Source organism: Pan troglodytes, chromosome 10 (assembly GCF_028858775.2).
Source record: "Pan troglodytes isolate AG18354 chromosome 10, NHGRI_mPanTro3-v2.0_pri, whole genome shotgun sequence".
In the NCBI taxonomy this organism is placed as follows: Eukaryota; Metazoa; Chordata; class Mammalia; order Primates; family Hominidae; genus Pan; species Pan troglodytes.
Window position 1 is genome coordinate 15345075 of NC_072408.2, and position 17612 is coordinate 15362686.

Below are 17612 nucleotides of genomic sequence, written 5' to 3' on the forward strand. Positions count from 1 at the left end.
TCATAGAGAAATTCTTTGACTCTGACTCCAAATTACACAAGGAGGACCCAATTTGTGAAGTCTTCATATATTTAGGGGAAGCTCCACATTAATTCTTGTATCCTTATGTTCATATTGTCACCAGTATTAAAATTCATACTATTTAGGTCATTGCGTTCATTATCATGATTATTAATTATTTTTCATTTATCATTTCTTTTTATTGGTTAATTTTTGTGGCAGCTGTTAGATAACAATCACTAGAGTTTCTCTATTCATGAAAGATGTCCAAGTTAATGGAGATAACTAGGACTGTTACTTTACAGGTATGTAAATACAGATAATCTTGGCTGAACTGTGGCTATATTGTCTGGTGTCCCTTTGAGGGTGAAGCCTCTTGTATTATTCTAAGTGACCTCTGGAGAAAGCAACTGTCTCATAATTGCAGGGACGACTTGAGAAGGCATCCTGACCCTATGCAGAAATGCAGAAACACTTCCATGATCTAAACAACCTATGTGAAGGCCTGAAAGCCAAAGCAAGATGCTCTTATTACAAAGCTGTCCAACAAAAAGTTTTCCAAGTAACACTGGAGGTCCATCAGTCACTCTTCCTGGTCTGGAAATGCCAGAAATGTCCTCCTTGGTCCTTCTGAGAGTCAAGATCTTTTCAAAATCACCTCAGGAGCCACAGAACCACTCCATCCTACCTGAAATTGCAGGATGACTCTTCTTTTGACCAGAGTCTCAAAAATATATTCGTTGATAATTTTGATTCCTGGGAGCCGCCATTGCTTGCAAAAGATGTGCCAGGGACTAGACATTTTCTGTCTCCTCACTTGTCCGGGGAAGACTGAAGTTTTACTGAAACACAGAGATGGGAATCTGACCCTCTGAGCAGCCTCAGGATTTTCTAAGTCTTCCAAGCAGAGTGGAAATACTGGTGAGGACCCATTGCACCCCCTGATGGTCTGGAATCACATAGGATGATGCTTTCAAACAACTCTAGGTGGAGATACATTTTCTGAGATATTCCAAGGAGGAGGGACACAATTGGACCAGATGTTAGAAGGACAGCTGAGCATTAAGTGCCTATGTAGTGTTTGCAGCTTAGTGTCCCATGCAGAAGGGGAATCTGGGCCCTGGTGTTAGAATTCAGTGTAATTCTGGGTTCCTGCTTTCCTTCCAGGAAATCCCACTTCCAGCTGGATGTCTGGATGAACTACTGAAAGCTGCTGAGTGTCTTGCAGCAGGTGAGCTGTGGCCAGAGCCCAAGCATGAAGGGGGCTCCCTCACTCTGTGACTGTGAAGAGGAAGCCTGAGGTGTAGCAGGCCCAGGCCCCAGAAGTATGGAAAAAATGAGGTAGGGAGGGAGGGGACCTCAGGAGAAGACTGAGGTCTACAGAATCCCAGGGTCAAGGGGATGGTGCGGTGTCCTGGCACTGTCCTTGATGTTCCAAGAGGGGTGAGAATCCATCTCCTGAGTAAAAACTTCACATGGGGTGAGGAGGGGAGAAGTGAACAGAGAGGAAGCAGGGAAGGCCAAGACAGCGACCAGCCTTACAGCAATTTTAACCAGAAATGGATGCAGACCCTGGACCCCATCACAGGAGTGCAGGCCTAGGACTGTCTCCAGGTGATGCATAGCTCCCTTGTCAGGTTAGTGGGTGCAGGGATTGTGACGTCTGCAGGGGTGTGGAAGGCTGGGCAAGGGGAGCAGCTTACTGGGCTGGACCAGAAATACTGAACATCTTTTCCATCAGTGAAATCCGCTTCTGGGTCAGAAAAAACTGCGAGTTCTAGAGGGGCAGGGCCTAGGAGGAGGTCAGGTCCTGAGCCTTCCTGGTTTGACCCCCTCCCACCCCCTGTGTTTCTGGGTCTGTCCTCACTTCCACCCAGCGGATCCTGAGTCTCTTCCTTTGAGTCCCTGTGAGTGTGTTGTGTGCAGTGGGGCCGGGCTGCTTCATCCACTGCACATTAAATGTTTCCAATACTTTCCGGCCAAAGCTTAGAGTTGTCAGACCACTGACTTTGAATGTTGACCTGGTTCCTTGTGGAACAGAGTAATAGCTATTGAAGTTTAAAGTCACTTTCCTGCGTGGATGGTGAAGAGGCAGGCTGTTCAGGCATAACTGCCCTCAGGCCTGGAGGGCTGTGGAGGTCACCGTGGGCGGTGGGTGGATCCGGAACCTCTGTGGCTCTAGACTTTCAACTATTTCATTTTTTCTTTTGTAGTTTTTGTTTGTTGCTTGCTTTTTTACAATGGGAACTAGAATGTAAGATGCCAAACTCAGCCTGTGGGGAACATGGATTTTCACAACAGCAACCACAGAGCGTGGTTTCCATTTCTATTCCCTGTTCATGTGGGAGGCAGAGAAGGAAATCAGGTGCTCAGTTCCAGGGACATCACAGGACTAGGACATGTGCAGTGAGGGTGGAAGGCAGAGGCATTGCTTTAGGAGAATAAAATTACTGCATGCACACACATATGTATGTATATGGATGTATGTACACAAACATGCATATTTATAGGTTCTGTTCTCCCTCTCTCTATATAATTTTATTTCACACTTGATATGATTTCTAAATTTAAATACCTTTGAGACAAATGTGAATTGTGAAGGGATTTAAAAATGTCAGTGAAAAATGGAATTAACAATAAAAATATAAATATAAACTTTATTTCTCAATATAAGCTCTACTGAGGTCCAGACACTCCATTAAGGGATGATCCCAGCCATTCAGTCCATTGCTAAAGAACTGAGGGTAACGGGAATTTAACCGTGTCAATGCAGTCTTCTATTAGTAACTAAAGAAAAATGGGTGCCCTTTACAGTTATTTTAAGATTAGGGAAAAAAAGGTCAGAAGAAACCAAATCAGGACTGTAATGTTGATGCCTAATAACTTCCCATGAAAACTCTTGCAAAATTACCCATGTTTGATGAGAGGAAGGAGCAGAAGTGTTGTTGTGGTGCAGAGGGACTCTCTAGTGAAGCTTTACAGGGCGCTTTTCTGCAAAAGTATTTGCTAATTTTCTCTAAGAACTCTCCTAGTAAGCAGATGTTACGGTGCTTTGATCTTACAGAAAGTCAACCAGCAAAATGCCTTGAGCATCCCCAAAACCTCCATGGCTTTTGCTTTTGAGAAGTTTGCTTTTGCTTTGACTGGACCACTTCTACCTCTTGGTAGCCATTGCTCGAATTGTGCTTTGTCTTCAGGATCTTATTGATAAAGCCAGTTTCACTCCCTGTTATAATTCTTCAAAATAATGCTTCAGGATCTTGATTCCGCTTGCTCAAAATAGTCACTAATAGCTCTGCTTTTGTCCACTGCTGATCTAGGCACAAGGGTATTTGGGACTCATCAAATGTAAAGTTTCTCAACTTTCACATTATAGTCAGTATTGTGTAAGCTGAACCAATTGAGATGTCTGTGGTGTTGGCTATAATATCTCTTGTTAATTGTCAATCCTCCTCAATTAGGGCATAGAAACGATTTTTTTTTCTCAAAAATTGGTATGGATGTCCCTCCTCTGTTGACTTCATCTTCAACATTGTATTATCTCTTCTTAGAATAAGGTATCCATTTGTAAATGACTGATTCTTCAGGTCATTTTTCCCATAGACTTTTCATAAAGAATAATTTATTTCACCATTTTTTGTACCCCAGCTTCACCGTAAATTTGATGTTTGTTCTTGCTTCAGGTTTGACAGAATTCATGTTGCTGCCATAGAGGGTCTCTTTTCAAACTGATGTCTTAAATCTTGTTCAGATATGTTAAAACAGGGCCAGGCATGGTAGCTCACACCTGTAATCCCTGCATTTTGGAAGGTTAGAAAAAATAAAGTTTTTTAAAACTTTATTTTATTTCATTTTAAGTTCTGGGATACATGTGCAGGATGTGCAGGTTTGTTACATAGGTAAATGTGTGCCATGGTGGTTTGCTGTACCTATCAACCCATCACCTAGGTATTCAGCCCACATGCATTAGCTATTTATCCTGATGCACTCCCTCCCCACTCACCCCAAGACAGACTCCAGTGTGTGTTGTTCCGTTCCCTGTGTCTATGTTCTCTCATTGTTCATCTCCCACTTGTAAGTGAGAACATGTGTGTTTGGTTTTCTGTTCCTGCATTAGTTTGCTGAGAATAATGACTTCCAGCTTCATCCATGTCCCTGCAAAGGACATGATCTCATTCCTTTTTATGGCTGCATAGTATTCCATGGTGTATATGTATCACAGTTTCTGTATCCAGTCTATCATTGATGGGCATTTGGGTTGATTCTATGTCTTTGCTATTGTGAATAGTGCTGCAATGAACATACACATGCATGTATCTTTATAATACAAGAATTTATATTCCTTTGGGTATATACCCAGTAATGGGATTGCTGGGTCAAATGGTATTTCTGATTCTAGATCTTTGAAAAATCACCACAGTCTTCCACAGTGGTTCAACTAACTTACATTCACACCAACAGTGTAAAAGTGTTCCTATTTCCCCACAGTCTCACCAGCATCTGTTGTTTTTTGACTTTTTAATAATCACCATTCTGACTGGCATGAGATGGTATCTCACTGTGGTTTTGATTTGTATTTCTCTAATGATCAGTAATGTTGGGCTTTTTTTTCATGTTTGTTGGCTGCATAAATGTCTTCTTTTGAGAAGTGTCTGTTCATGTCCTTTGCCCACTTTTGAAATTTTTAAATTTTTATTTTTTAAGACAGAGTCTTTCTCTGTCACTCAGGGTGGAGTTCAGTGGCACAATCTCGGGTCACTGCAACCTCTGCCTCCCAGATTCAGGTGATTTTTCTCTCTCAGGCTCCTGAGTAGTTGGGATTACAGGCCTGCACCACTACATCCGGCTAATTTATTGTATTTTCAGTAGAGACGTGGTTTCACCAGCATGGCCAGGCTGATCTTGAACTCCTGGCCTCAAGTTATCTGCCCACGTCACCCTCCCAAACTGCTGGGATTACAGGCATGAGCCACTGTACCCAGCTTTTGCCCACTTTTATATGGGGTTGGATTTTTTACAGTTTTCGGTTTTACATTTAAGTCTTTAATCCATTTTCAGTTCATTTTTGTATAAGGTATAAGGAAGGGGTACAGTTTCAGTTTTCTGCATATGTCTAGCCAGTTTTTCAAGCACTATTTATTATTAAATAGGGAATCCTTTCCCCATTGCTTGTTTTCATCAAAAATAAAATGGTTGTAGATGTGCAATCTTATTTCTGATATATCTATTCCATTCCATTGGTCTATGTGTCTGTTTTGTACCACTACCATGCTGTTGGGTTACTATAGCCTTGTAATATAGTTTGAAGTCAGGTAGCATGATGCCTCTAACTTTGTTATTTTAGCTTAGGATTGTCCTGGGTATATGTGCTCTTTTTTCATTCCACATGAATTTTGAAGTAGTTTTTTCTAATTTTGTAAAGAATGTCCATGGTAGTTTATGGGAATAACATTGAATCTATGAATTACTTTGGGAAGTATGGCATTTTCATGATATTGATTCTTCTTACCCATGAGCATGGAATGTTTTTCCATTTGTTTGCGTCCTCTCTTATTTCCTTGAGTAGTGGTTTGCAGTTCTCCTTGAAGAGGTCCTTCACTTGCCTTAGCTGTATTCCTAGCTATTTTATACTCTTTGCAGCAATTGTAAATGGGAACTCATTTGTGATTTGGCTCTCTTCTTGTCTATTGTTGCTGTATAAGAATGCTTGTGATTTTTGCACACTGATTTTGTATCTTGAGACTTTACTGAAGTTGCTTATAAGCTTAAGAATCTTTTGGGCTGAGATGATGGGATTTTATAGATATAGGATCATGTCATCTGCAAACAAAGACAGTTCAACTTCCTCTTTTACTATTTGAATATGCTTTATTTCTTTCTCTTGCCTGATTGCCTTGGCCAGAACTTCCAGTACTATATTGAGTAGGAGTGGTGAGAGAGGGCATCCTTGCCTTGTGCCGAATTTCAAACGGAATGCTTCCAGCTTTTGAATATTCAATATGATATTGGCTGTGGGTTTGTCATAAATGGCTCTTATTATTTTGAGATATGTTCCATCAATACCTAGTTTCATGAGGTTTTTAACATAAAGGAATGTTGAATTTTATCAAAGATCTTTTCTGAGTCTACTGGAATAATTACGGGGTTTTTGTCTTTAGTTCTGTTTACATGGTGAATTACATTTATTGATTTGTGTATGTTGAAGCAGCCTTGCACCAAAGGGATGAAGCTGACTTGATCTTGGTGGATAAGCTTTTTGATATGTTGCTGGATTTGGTTTGCCACTATTATATCGAGAATTTTTGCATCAAAGTTTATTAGAAATATTAAACTAAAGTCTAGTAAATACATTGAAAATAATAACAGACTGATTAAAAGACTAAATAATATGAATCCTAAGCGTTCTCACAGCTGATTTATAGAGTAAAAGCATTGTCAAACCAAATGAGCTTGGCCAGAAACTGTATAGAGTCTGAGATGTTGTCTGAACTTCCAGTTACTCATTGTGAGGTGGAACTGCAGTAACTATATTTGGCGCAAAATTTCATGTTGATGGAAGCTGAGATGTCCTGCAGTCTCAGAGGGACAGAATTCTGGTGTATCTCCCTTTGGCCTATGAGGAATGAAGATTTGGGCTCTGAGGGTTTTGACAAAATTTATAAGATGTAAGACATGGGGACGTCTTTAGGCCATGAGGCAAGGCCTAGAGGTGTAAAAAAACAGCTTCTGACCCAGGGCTCATGAAGTCAGCATAGTGTCAGAGGTGATGGTGGAGTGAGCATAGTATGGTCTTTGGAACCATTCCTTCCCCCTATTTCTTCACATGCCAGGTATGCGAAACCAGGGGGCATCTCAGGCCTGATAAGCAGAGTCCTGAAGAGACAAAGGGGCAATCCTGAGGAAGAGACTTGACAGGGAGGAAGGAGCGACCATTTTCACTCCTGAGAAAATTCCTCCTCCCCAGTAAACCATAGGATTTTCCTTTGTCTCAGTGAGAGTTTTCCTGAGAGAAGAGAAAAGAGAGAGAAAGGGACTGATGTGTTATCTGTTTCCACTGCCTGAAGTGATTCTGAAACGTTGGGGGACAGGAGAATTATCTTCAGAATCATGAGCAATCCAGATGCCACGGTTACACATAAGAGACTGGAAGTTCTTATCTCTGGGGGGTAGGCACTAGGCATTGATATTGGTTAAAGCTCATTCACTGATTACAAAGTGAGACAAATAAATACTCCGCTGCAAGATTTATTCATGACATTTTATTTCACATACAATTCACTTGTCTTCAGCGCAAAAAGCTCTTGGTTCCCTGCCTATGGACACACTGTAACTGGGTCTTCCAAATTCATTCTTCTGGATGTAAAAGAGGACATAGGCCTTTTGACTCAGGGGAGAAGTGATGCCAGAGGCAGTGACCTTGGCAGCATCCATTTTATACCACTGGCCTTCTTGAGTTTGACATAAGAGAAGTAATGTCCGTTGTGACAACTCCACCCAGCGTGGACCAGCACAGCATAGAGGACATAGACAAGAGGTCCTGTGTTCTGCTGAGACATGTATGGATGCATGTCAAGGCACTCAGGATATTGCACATTCTTGGCAAGTTTGTTGCCTGTGACATCGGAGAATCTCTTCAATACAAGGATGAGGACCTTGGCAGAAGTGTGTAAAGTTAACGTCTTGGAGGCAGGCGCCTTCTGGAGTCAAAGACCACAATGATAGGCATTCTCTCCATTGAGTTCTTCGGGCTTCACCAACTGTTCCAAAGCTTGCTTGACACTCTGAGCTGCCTGAATATCCAGGGCGATGTCCAGGTAAGGGTCAAAGGTGTCTGAAATCCCGTGGCAGTGGAGACACTTGATTTGAGATCTCCAGTACCCTCCAAATATTTGGTGGATGAGGGTGGTGTCCTTAGAGTGATGATCTACCTGCTTGTGCCCGGGAAGGCATGCCTTTTTCATGGCATCCACAGTGAACATGAGAAATTCATGGTCATCTTCCTGCTTGCCTCTATGGAAGCCAGCAGCCAATGCCTGTGAGGGCTGGATGACATGGCCAGGACAGTGGAGGGCCCGTGTTATGTGAGCTTTCATGGAACAGAGCATGCAGCACTTGTGACGATGACACGTTTGAGAGTGCTCCCGGGACAGCATGTAGTTGGAAAGGGGCGGTGTGTATGTCAGGCACTACAGGGAAGCGTTCACGTAGCAGGTATTTCCCATATTCTGGAGCCCAGCCCCCATCACAGCAGGTCTCCTGCTACTCAGAGGAAGCTTCTCCTTGGGAGCAAGCTGTCTTGCCACAGGAGCCAAATCATCACAGAGGTCGACGCAGGTCTCAGATGAGAGTGGTGACTTCTCAGGGAGAGAAGTCCGCTGGATTTCAGCAAAAGCTGCATCTGGCCGAAAAGATGTGAGTTTTGAAAAGTGGTTGAACTGCCACTCACCTCCCAAGTAGATTGAGTCGTCCACCATGTTGCCTGGAACAAGGATCACAAGGTTTTTCTGCTGGGACCGCAGGTTGCAGAAAGACGCTATCCCTTAAGAGAGAGTCTTCAAATGACAAGCTCTCCGGCCGCATCAGCCCTTATATAACTCACCCCCACCAACCGGGAACATCCCACCCACCCATCAGGTGCGCGATAAACCAATCAAATATCACCACTCAATTAAGGAATGAGTCACAGGGTGTGTCCCCTTGCATCGCTGGGAATTCAACAGACACAGCCCACATCATGACTTCTAGAACGCCTGAACCAAATTACTCCTCAGGCTGATAGGCACATATAATATGAGTGTAACCGGGTTGGGACAGTGGCCACACAGTTGCCTTATTTTAGGTAAAACAATGTCAGGGAAGAAATCTTTACCTATTAAACCGTGTGTGTGTGTGTGTGTGTGTGTGTGTGTGTTTGTGTGTGTTTGTGTGCTGGGATGTACTTCCAAGTATGTGCTTTTGGCAGCTACCATCATCTTCTCAGCCATGGAAGGACAAGAAGTTGGAAGTGCGCTTTCTGACCTGAGAATAGTCAATGAAGTAAAGTAATTAGCACAGCGTAGTTTTTTCCATAATAAGAAAGGAGAGATCCCTGAAATCAAACAGACCTTCCAGCAATAACCTTTCCACGTTCAGCCGATTGATTCTCTATCCGAGTGAAATTACCTGCCAGTGGAGAACAAGACAAGTCTTTGCATGAAATGCTCTTGTGGAAGCTAGATTGCCAAATAATAAAGCATCAAATGGTAGAACCATGCACTGAAGTTTGAAGAGATACTCAGTGCACAAAGTAGACTGTGAAAGACTTTGGGGAAATCATGCAATCACCGAGAGACTAATTGATGACATTCCCCAAATTTATGTGTGCCAGAAAAGAGAGATGGTCATGACATTGTATAGTGAGTGGTTTCAGACGTGCGACGGCAGTTTAAGAAAACATGAAACAAAAAACTTGAGAAATCAGAAGGTATCCCAACTATAACCTTTTGTTTATTAAAGAATTGATGAAAATAAAACAACGTATCTCACAGCATGGGTGATACTATTTCCATACGTATGTGATAATGGATCAACATTTCGTAGAGATGACATAGAAAGTTCTAATTTTGACAAAAGCAAACAAAGAAAATTATACCGTAGAAAAGCCCGGGTGATGGGAGTGAGGCCCTGTCTCAAGAAGAAAACATCGGAGACATTTAAAAACAGGGAGTGAAACAGAGGATAGCATAACATTGTTAATACTGGTCCTTGTTTCAGTGGGAAAAGGCAAAAATAACCCGTGTATTTCCTGGATTCTCGCATCGATTGTTCATGATCTGAGATGTTGCCTGCATTTCCAGTTATGCATTGTATGGTGGAATTGCAGCTACACATTTGGTGCAAAAATTTTAATGCTGAGGAAAGTGGACATGTTCCCTGAACTAAGAGGGACAGAATTTGGGTGTGTCTTCAGGCTCTCTGGCTTACCAGGAATGAAGATCCTGGCTCTAGGGATTTTCCCAAAATATCTTAGACTGTAAAGAACAAGGCAGAATTGAGGCCTGGTGCCAAGGCCTCTAGGTGTAAAGAAACAGCCCTGGCTTCAGGGCCCATGAAATTAGGATGATTTTAAGGAGGATGATGGAATGAGAGGACTGTGACCTTTGGCCCCATTTCTTTCCTTTGTCTTTTCATGGGCTAAGTGTGCTCCATCAGAAGGCTTTCTGTGCTTGATGTAAAGTGTCCTGGGGGAAGAAAGGAGCACTGCTTAGAAAGATGCTCCACAGGGAGAAAGGAGCCACCATTTTCAGGAGAATGATCCCCAGAAGCATGAACAATCCAGATGCCGTGACTTCACCCAGGGTGTTGGAGGGTCTTATCTCTTTAACTGGTACCTAGCCATTGGTGTCCTTTAATGCTCATAACTGCTTTTGAGGTGAGCCAAATTGATATCCTGCCTGCGTGTCATGCTCATTGCACTGTAATTCACACACATGTCACACAGAAACCCTCTGAATAAGCACATTTTTGTTCTTGAGCAATGTTGCACCCAAGATTCTGTGATTCTACGGAGCCCTGAGTTCTGTCCTGGACATCTCTACTCTTGGGTTGGTCAACTTTGATCTCTGTACCTAATGAGAAATGGACTATGAAATCTAATCAGCAAATATACAAAAGTAAGAGGCCATTCTCCACAATTGTTTCTCTCCGGTATGTCATCTTTGATAACTGTACCTAACAAGAAATGAATATATAATGATTCCAAATCAAAGAATCTCTTGGTTTTTCGGCATTTTAATTAATTCTGTTAACGTTTAAATAGAGTTTAAAACCCGAGATTTGGCATGAAATCTAATCGTCAAATACACAAAAGGAAGGGGCCATTCTTCAAAATCTTTTCCACTGAAAGACCACCACTGATAAACAAGTCTCGTTGCATTACAGGGATCCTGCTTCCAAGATGCAGCTTTCGCAGCTGTATGATTGACCCAGAATCTCCTCTAATGCCATTTTTTTACACCCAAAATGAGATTTATTTCAGGACTTTCTGATTTTATTTTAGTTGAATACACCCACTCTTGTGTTTCAATTTGTTTCAAACACCTTTAAATAATTAAGTATCTTGCTGCATCAGCCCTTATATAACTACTGTCCACCCACCGAGACCATTACATTTATCCATCAATTACCCTTTTTACTAATGAAATATCAGGATCCAATTAAGTTTTTTGTCTTAGGTTGTATCCTCTTGCATTCCTCAGAGAATTTAATGGGCACAGCTTACATTGTGATTATGGAAGAGTTGAAGCAGATTTACTTGTCAGTATTATGGGCAAATATGATAGTAGTGGAACCAGGTTAGGATAGTGGCTAAACATTTGCCGTATTTCATGTAAAACAATGCTAGCTAACAATTGTGTACATTTTAAACAGTTTGTGTGTATGTGTGTATTTGTGTGTTTGTTTCTGGATGTGTGTGTATACATTGAGAAGTACTTCCAAGCATGTGCATCTGTGGGATAAGATCATTCTTTCAGTGACTAAATGACAAGAAGTTATAACTACACTTTCTGACTTGAGAATTTGCAGCAATGTTGTGTAATTAACACAGCATATTCTTTGTCTTAATTAAGATGGAGAGATCAATGAAGTCAAATAGACATTCCAGAGATAACCTTCCCATTTTTAGCCAGTTGATTCCATATCATGTTGTAATGATCTGGCATTGGAGAGAAGACAAGTCTTTGCGTGAAATGGTCTTGTGGAAGCAAGATATGCAAACAATAAAGCATCAAATGGGACTGTTCCCTTCAATAGTGAATGTAGAAACATTCACTTAAGTTTGATGAAATTCTCAATGCCCAAAATAGATTGTGAAACACTTTCAAGAAAATATGCTATAACCCAGAGACTAATTGATGACATACACCGAAGTTATGACTGCAAGAAAAGAGAAATATTCATGGCATTTTTAATCCAAGGGTTTCTCGTATATGACAGCATTTTTAAAAAAGTCAAAATCAGAAAAGCTTCACAAATTGGAAGATATCTAAGCTAACACCTTTTGTTTCTTAAAGGAACGATGAAAATAATTGCAATGTAACACACGGCATGTGAGATAATGTTTCAATACATATCTAAAAATGCCTTAAAATTCAATAGAAATAAAATAACAACTTCTAAAACTTGACAAAAGGAAACAACAAAAATTACACACTGGAAAACCTGGCTGACTGGAGTGACATCCTGTCTCAAGAAGGAACAGACAAACACACAAACAAGCAAAGGATTCTAAAAGCAGGGAATCAAACAGATACTTGTACACCATTCTTCCTACTAGCACTCTTCATGGTAGGAAAAGGCAAAAACAACCCAAATGTGTGGCGAATTACTTCATCAGTTTTTTAGGATCTGAAATACTGCCTCAATTTTCAGTTACTCATTGTGGGGAGAACCTGCAGTTACCACATTTGTTCCAAAATTTTATGCTGATGAAGGTAAACCTGTCCCACATTCTCAGAGGGACAGAATTCTGGTGTTTCTCCAGGTTCCTTTGCTTACCAGGAATGAAGATCCAAGCTCTATAGACGTTTTTCAAAAGTATGTACATACGTATGTATGTATGTATGCATGTATGTATGTATTTCCTCTTTTTAAATTTAAAAAATACAGGATACATGCACAGAACGAGCAGCTTTGTTATATAGGTATCCTTTGCTATGGTGGTTCGTTGCACCTATTGACTTATCCTGTAAGATTCCTTCCCTCACCCCCAGCCCCCAACGGGCCGTGTTGTGTGTCGTTCCTCTCACTGTGTCCTTCTTTCCTCAATGTTCAACTTTCACTTATTAGTGAGAACATGCGGTATTTGTTTTTTTTTTTTTGTTCCTGTGTTAGTTTGCTCAGTATGATGGCTTCCAGCTTCATCCATGTGCCTGCAAAAGACATGATCTCATTCCTTTTTATGACTGCATAGTATTTTTTGGTGTATATGTACCACATTTTCTTTATCCAGTCTAGCACTAAAGGGCATTTGGGTTGGTTTCATGTCTTTCCTATTGTATATAGTGCTGCAATAAACATACGTGTGCATGTGTCTTTATAGTGGAATGATTTATATTCCTTTGGGTACATAGCCAGTAATGGGATTGCTGGGTCAAATGGTATTTCTGGTTCTAGATCCTTGAGGAATCGCCATACTGTCTTCCACAATGGTTGAACTAATTTACAGTTTCACCAACAGTGTAAAAGCGTTCCTCTTTCTTCTCAGCCTCACCAGCATCTATTGTGTCTTATTAATTTTTTAATAATCACCATTCTGACGGGTGTGAGATGGTATCTCACTGTAGTTTTGATTTTCATTTCTCTGATGATCAGTGTTGTTGAGCTTTTTAAAAATATATTTGTTGGTTGCATAAATGTCTTCTTTTGATAAGTTTCTGTTCATATCTTTTGCTCACTTTTGAAGGGGTTGTTTGTTTTTTTGCTTGTAAATATGTTTAAGTTCCTTGTCAACTTTGGTTATTAGACCTTTGTCAGATGGGCAGATTGCAACAATTTTCTCCCATTCTGTAGGTTGCTTTTTCATGCTGATGATAGTTTCTTTGCTGTGCAGAAGGTCTTTAGTTTAATTAGATCCAATTTGTCAATTTTGGCTTTTGTTGCAATTGCTTTTGGCATTTTTGTCATGAAGTCTTTGCCCATGCCTATGTCCTGAATGGTATTGCTTAAGTTTTCTTCTAGGGTTTTTATGGTTTTGGATTTCACATTTAAGTCTTTAATCCATCTTGAGTTAATTTTTGTATAAGGTGTAAGGAAGGGGTCCAGTTTTGGTTTTCTGCCTATGGCAAGCCAGTTTTCCCAGCAGCATTTACTGAACAGGAGATCCTTTCTCCCTTGCCTGTTTTTGTCAGGTTTGTCAAAGATCAGATGGTCGTAGATGTGTGGTGTTATTTCTGAGGTCTTTGTTCTGCTCCATTGGTCTATATGTCTGTTTTGGCAGCAGTAGCATGCTATTTTGGTTACTGTAGCCTTCTAGTATGGTTTGAAGTTAGGTAGCGTAATGCCTCCAGCTTTGTTATTTTTACTTACAATTGTCTTGGCTATACGGGGTATTCTTTGATTTCATATGAAATTTAAAATAGTTCTTTCTAATTCTGTGAAAAATGTCAATGGTAGCTTGATGGGTATAGCATTGAATCTATAAATTAGTTTGGGCAGTATGGCCATTTTCACAATATTGATTCTTCCTATTCATGAGGATGGAATGTTTTTCCATTCGTTTGTGTCCTCTCTTATTTCCTTGAGCAGTGGTTTGCAGTTGTCCTTGAAGAGGTCATTCACATCCCTTGTACTCCTAGCTGTATCCCCAGGTATTTTATTCTCTTTGTAGCAATTGTGAATGGGAGTTCATTCTTGATTTGGCTCTCTGCTTGACTATTGTTGATGTGAAGGAATGCTTGTGATTTTTGCACAATGATTTAATATCTTGAGACCTTGATGAAGTTGCTTATCAGTTCAAGAAGTTTTTGAATTGATATGATGGAGTTTTCTAAATATAAAGTCATGTCATCTGCAAACAGAGACAACTTCACTTTCTCTCTTCCTATTTGAATACCCTTTATTTCTTTCTCTCGCCTGATAGCCCTGGTGAGAACTTCCAATACTATGTTGAATAGAAGTGGTTACAGAGGACATCCTTGTCTTGTACCAGTTTTCAAAGGGAATGCTTCCAGCTTTTGCCTATTCAATATGATGTTGGCTGTGGGTTTGTTATAAATAGCTCTTATTATTTTGCAATATGTTCCATCGGTACCTAGTTTATTGAGAGTTGTAACATGAAGGGATGCTGAATTTTATCAAAGGCATTTTTGCATCTATTGAAATAATTGTCTGGTTTTTGTCTTTGGTTCTGTTTATGTGATCAATTACATTTATTCATTTGTGTATGTTGAACCAGCCTTTCATCCCAAAGATGCAGCCGACTTGATTGTGGTGGATAAGCTTTTTGATGTGCTGCTGGATTCTGTTTGCTAGTATTCTATTAAGAATTTTTGCATTGATGTTCATCAGGGATATTGGCCTGGATTGAGCAGGTATGTGTGTGTGTGTGTTTCTACCTTGGTTTGCCAGTAGGTTGATGTGTGAGTATGTGTGACTTTGTGTGTGTGTGTGTGTGTGTGTGTGTGTGTGTGAATGTGCGATAGAGAGCCAAACTAGAGCAGAGGAGGTTCCCTGGTCTGCCATGACATTAAATGTTCTGAATTCAAGATACCAAGAGAGGCATGAGACCCACAGTTGAAACTTCATGATGTGGCCAGGTTTCAGGGGTTTCTGGTAGCTGCCAGTGGGCATATCTCAGGCTTGCTCCCACTGACAATCCATGTCTTCTCTCTAAATGGGAGATGGCTCTGTATGGAGAACAGGCAACTGAGAGCATGATGTAAGGGTTCCACCTCATACTCACTAGGAAAGAAAACAGTTTTCATAATCTCTCACTCCATTCCCGTTGTAAATCTATAGACACAGGGGTCAGTTACCTGAAATGTTAGCATAGGTAAAGTCCTCAGACCAAATTAGATGTCCTACCTTCTCATGTAGATCAGATCCTAAAAATACAACTGCTTCGTGTGGTCATTATCTTTTATCACGGGCCATTTCCAATCCAGAGGAAGACCTTCTAGAAGAAGTGATGGGTGGGAGAGTGCTGACATACTATGTGAAGCTACTATTTGGAGTTGGACACGAGTGCATGTGACCTTGTGCCACAGCGGGAATGTGAGCTGGATGACAAATGGAGATTTGGACTTGTGATAATTGGCCTCTGTGTCATTGTGTGGAAGACTGACTGGTCCCTTTATTTCCTGTAGCTTGACTACCACACAAATTAATCCACTCAAATGTTGGCAAGTGGAGCAGAGTCCCAGGACAGGTAAGTCACTTTCCCTGCTTTTTCTTAAGATCAATCCCCATGCCTAGAAATTAAAGTCACATCCCACACAATCATTAAAGTAGAGAATACATTCTGCAGGATGAGTGAAAAGGCATTTATGATTCTTGGGGGCAGATGTTCTACAGTTGCCTGTGCTAGTTCATGTCTTTCTGCAGATCACATTCTTAACCTCTAGAGAGTCTTGCAGGACCAGAGCCTTACCTTTCCCAGTCTGCAATCTCTACAGGTACAGAAACACCCCCAGTTCAAGGATCTTCACACCTGGATTTAGGCCTACACCTGCAACTACCCCAGGTAAGTTTCCTTGTTCTTCAATGGCAAAGTTTGGACAATGCTGTTCAAACTCCAGGCAACAAGCAACGTCTAGGGAATGTGCTTTTAGGTAGGGTCAGCATAATATCCCACTCTGGGAGACATTTTTATTTTAAAGTTGTTGAGGGTGATGCTGCTGGCGGCTCCCTCCCAATCAGCACCATTTGCAGCCTCTTTTGAAGACAGAGAACTGAGGGCTGTCCTTCGAATGGAGCAGTGTGATTCCAAAAAAAGAGATGCTCCTTGTGGTCCTGGGACCAGGGATAGGACTCCAGTTGAGCCTGGTGGAAGAGGTCCTCATCCTAGCCCAATGGAGAGCCATGCAGCTGAGCTTGGGCGATGTGGTCCACGTGGTTGTTTCTGAGTGTGTCCTGAGGTTGCTGGATGGCTTGCAGTTCCCTATGCAGATCCAATGCATCTTTTGCTTTTTTGCTTCTACAACCTGGAATTTATATGTTCAAGATGGAGCCATCTCAGCCATGACAACAGAGAATGTACCACTCTCATGTGAGGAAGAGGGGTAGGCAGTGCTCCTGTATCACCAGCCCTTAATGAGACCCTGAGGAAACCACATCATGGAGATCAGCCCTTCTCTCCTGTAAGGAACTCATCCTATGAAAGAGCAATTGGTGGCTGCAAGAGCTGTCTCTGGGACAGCTGTTCATGTCTATATCTGCAGGGTAACCCTCATAGTCATATGCAGTCATATCCATAGTCATATCTGGAGTCAGTCTCCAGTTTGACTGAGTGAATGGAGAAACTAAACATTTATTACTGAATAATAACATTAATAAACCATCTTAATGATAGTAATAATAAACATATTGATGAGTATTAACAGGAATGATGATGATTATTATGATACTGATATCCATAATTAATAATTTTAATATTGATAATACTACTAACCCTGTGGACTTGGGACCTAAAGAGCAGTTTCCCTGACAATTATCCCGTATTTGGCCACATGGGGTAATATTGAGTTCCAGAAGGCAAAGATTAACATTCAGAAAAATAGGAAAAACAACCTGCAGGTAGGCGTGTGCACACATGGGGACTCTTATGGATAAATACTAAAGTGACTCTTGTTCTGGATCTCCATGCTAACAAACATGCACCAGCTTTCAGGAGGTAGGACAGCTGGCTGATGGGGCAAGGCTTCTTGAAGACATGGCAGCAGTCAGAAATCACACATGCTGCCCAGCAGCAGAGCTCATGACAAGCAGTAAACCCCAGTGAAAGGACCTGGCTGCCCTTCTGCCATCTGCTCTCCCATGGCCTCTCTTGACTGGTACATCTAGGCACTGGAGTAACCTTCACTGGCTATAGGAGGGCATAATCCTCAGTATTCTCCCACCTGCAAGAAAGACAA

At 41.3% G+C, this 17612-nt stretch overlaps 2 protein-coding genes across 19 annotated transcripts in view; one reads left to right on the top strand and one right to left on the bottom strand.

Moving 5' to 3' along the window:
* LOC129136506 (putative glycosyltransferase ALG1L2) overlaps window positions 1–17612 on the top strand; it is a 164484-nt gene that overhangs the window by 4588 nt on the left and 142284 nt on the right. For 5 of the 18 annotated variants that reach the window (XR_010147966.1, XR_010147972.1, XR_010147964.1 and 2 more), the window contains exons 2-3: window positions 1168–1341; window positions 14936–16222. The gene's annotated coding sequence lies outside the window, so the exon portion shown is untranslated. The remainder of the gene's footprint in view (window positions 1–1167; window positions 1342–14935; window positions 16223–17612) is intronic. The other 13 variants (XR_010147970.1, XR_010147965.1, XR_010147961.1 and 10 more) reach the window with 13 other exon arrangements.
* On the bottom strand, window positions 7276–8474 carry LOC750731 (ubiquitin carboxyl-terminal hydrolase 17-like protein 6). Its single transcript, XM_024353480.3, is given in 2 exon segments — window positions 7276–7454; window positions 7457–8474. Coding segments are annotated over 2 exon segments (1197 nt in total).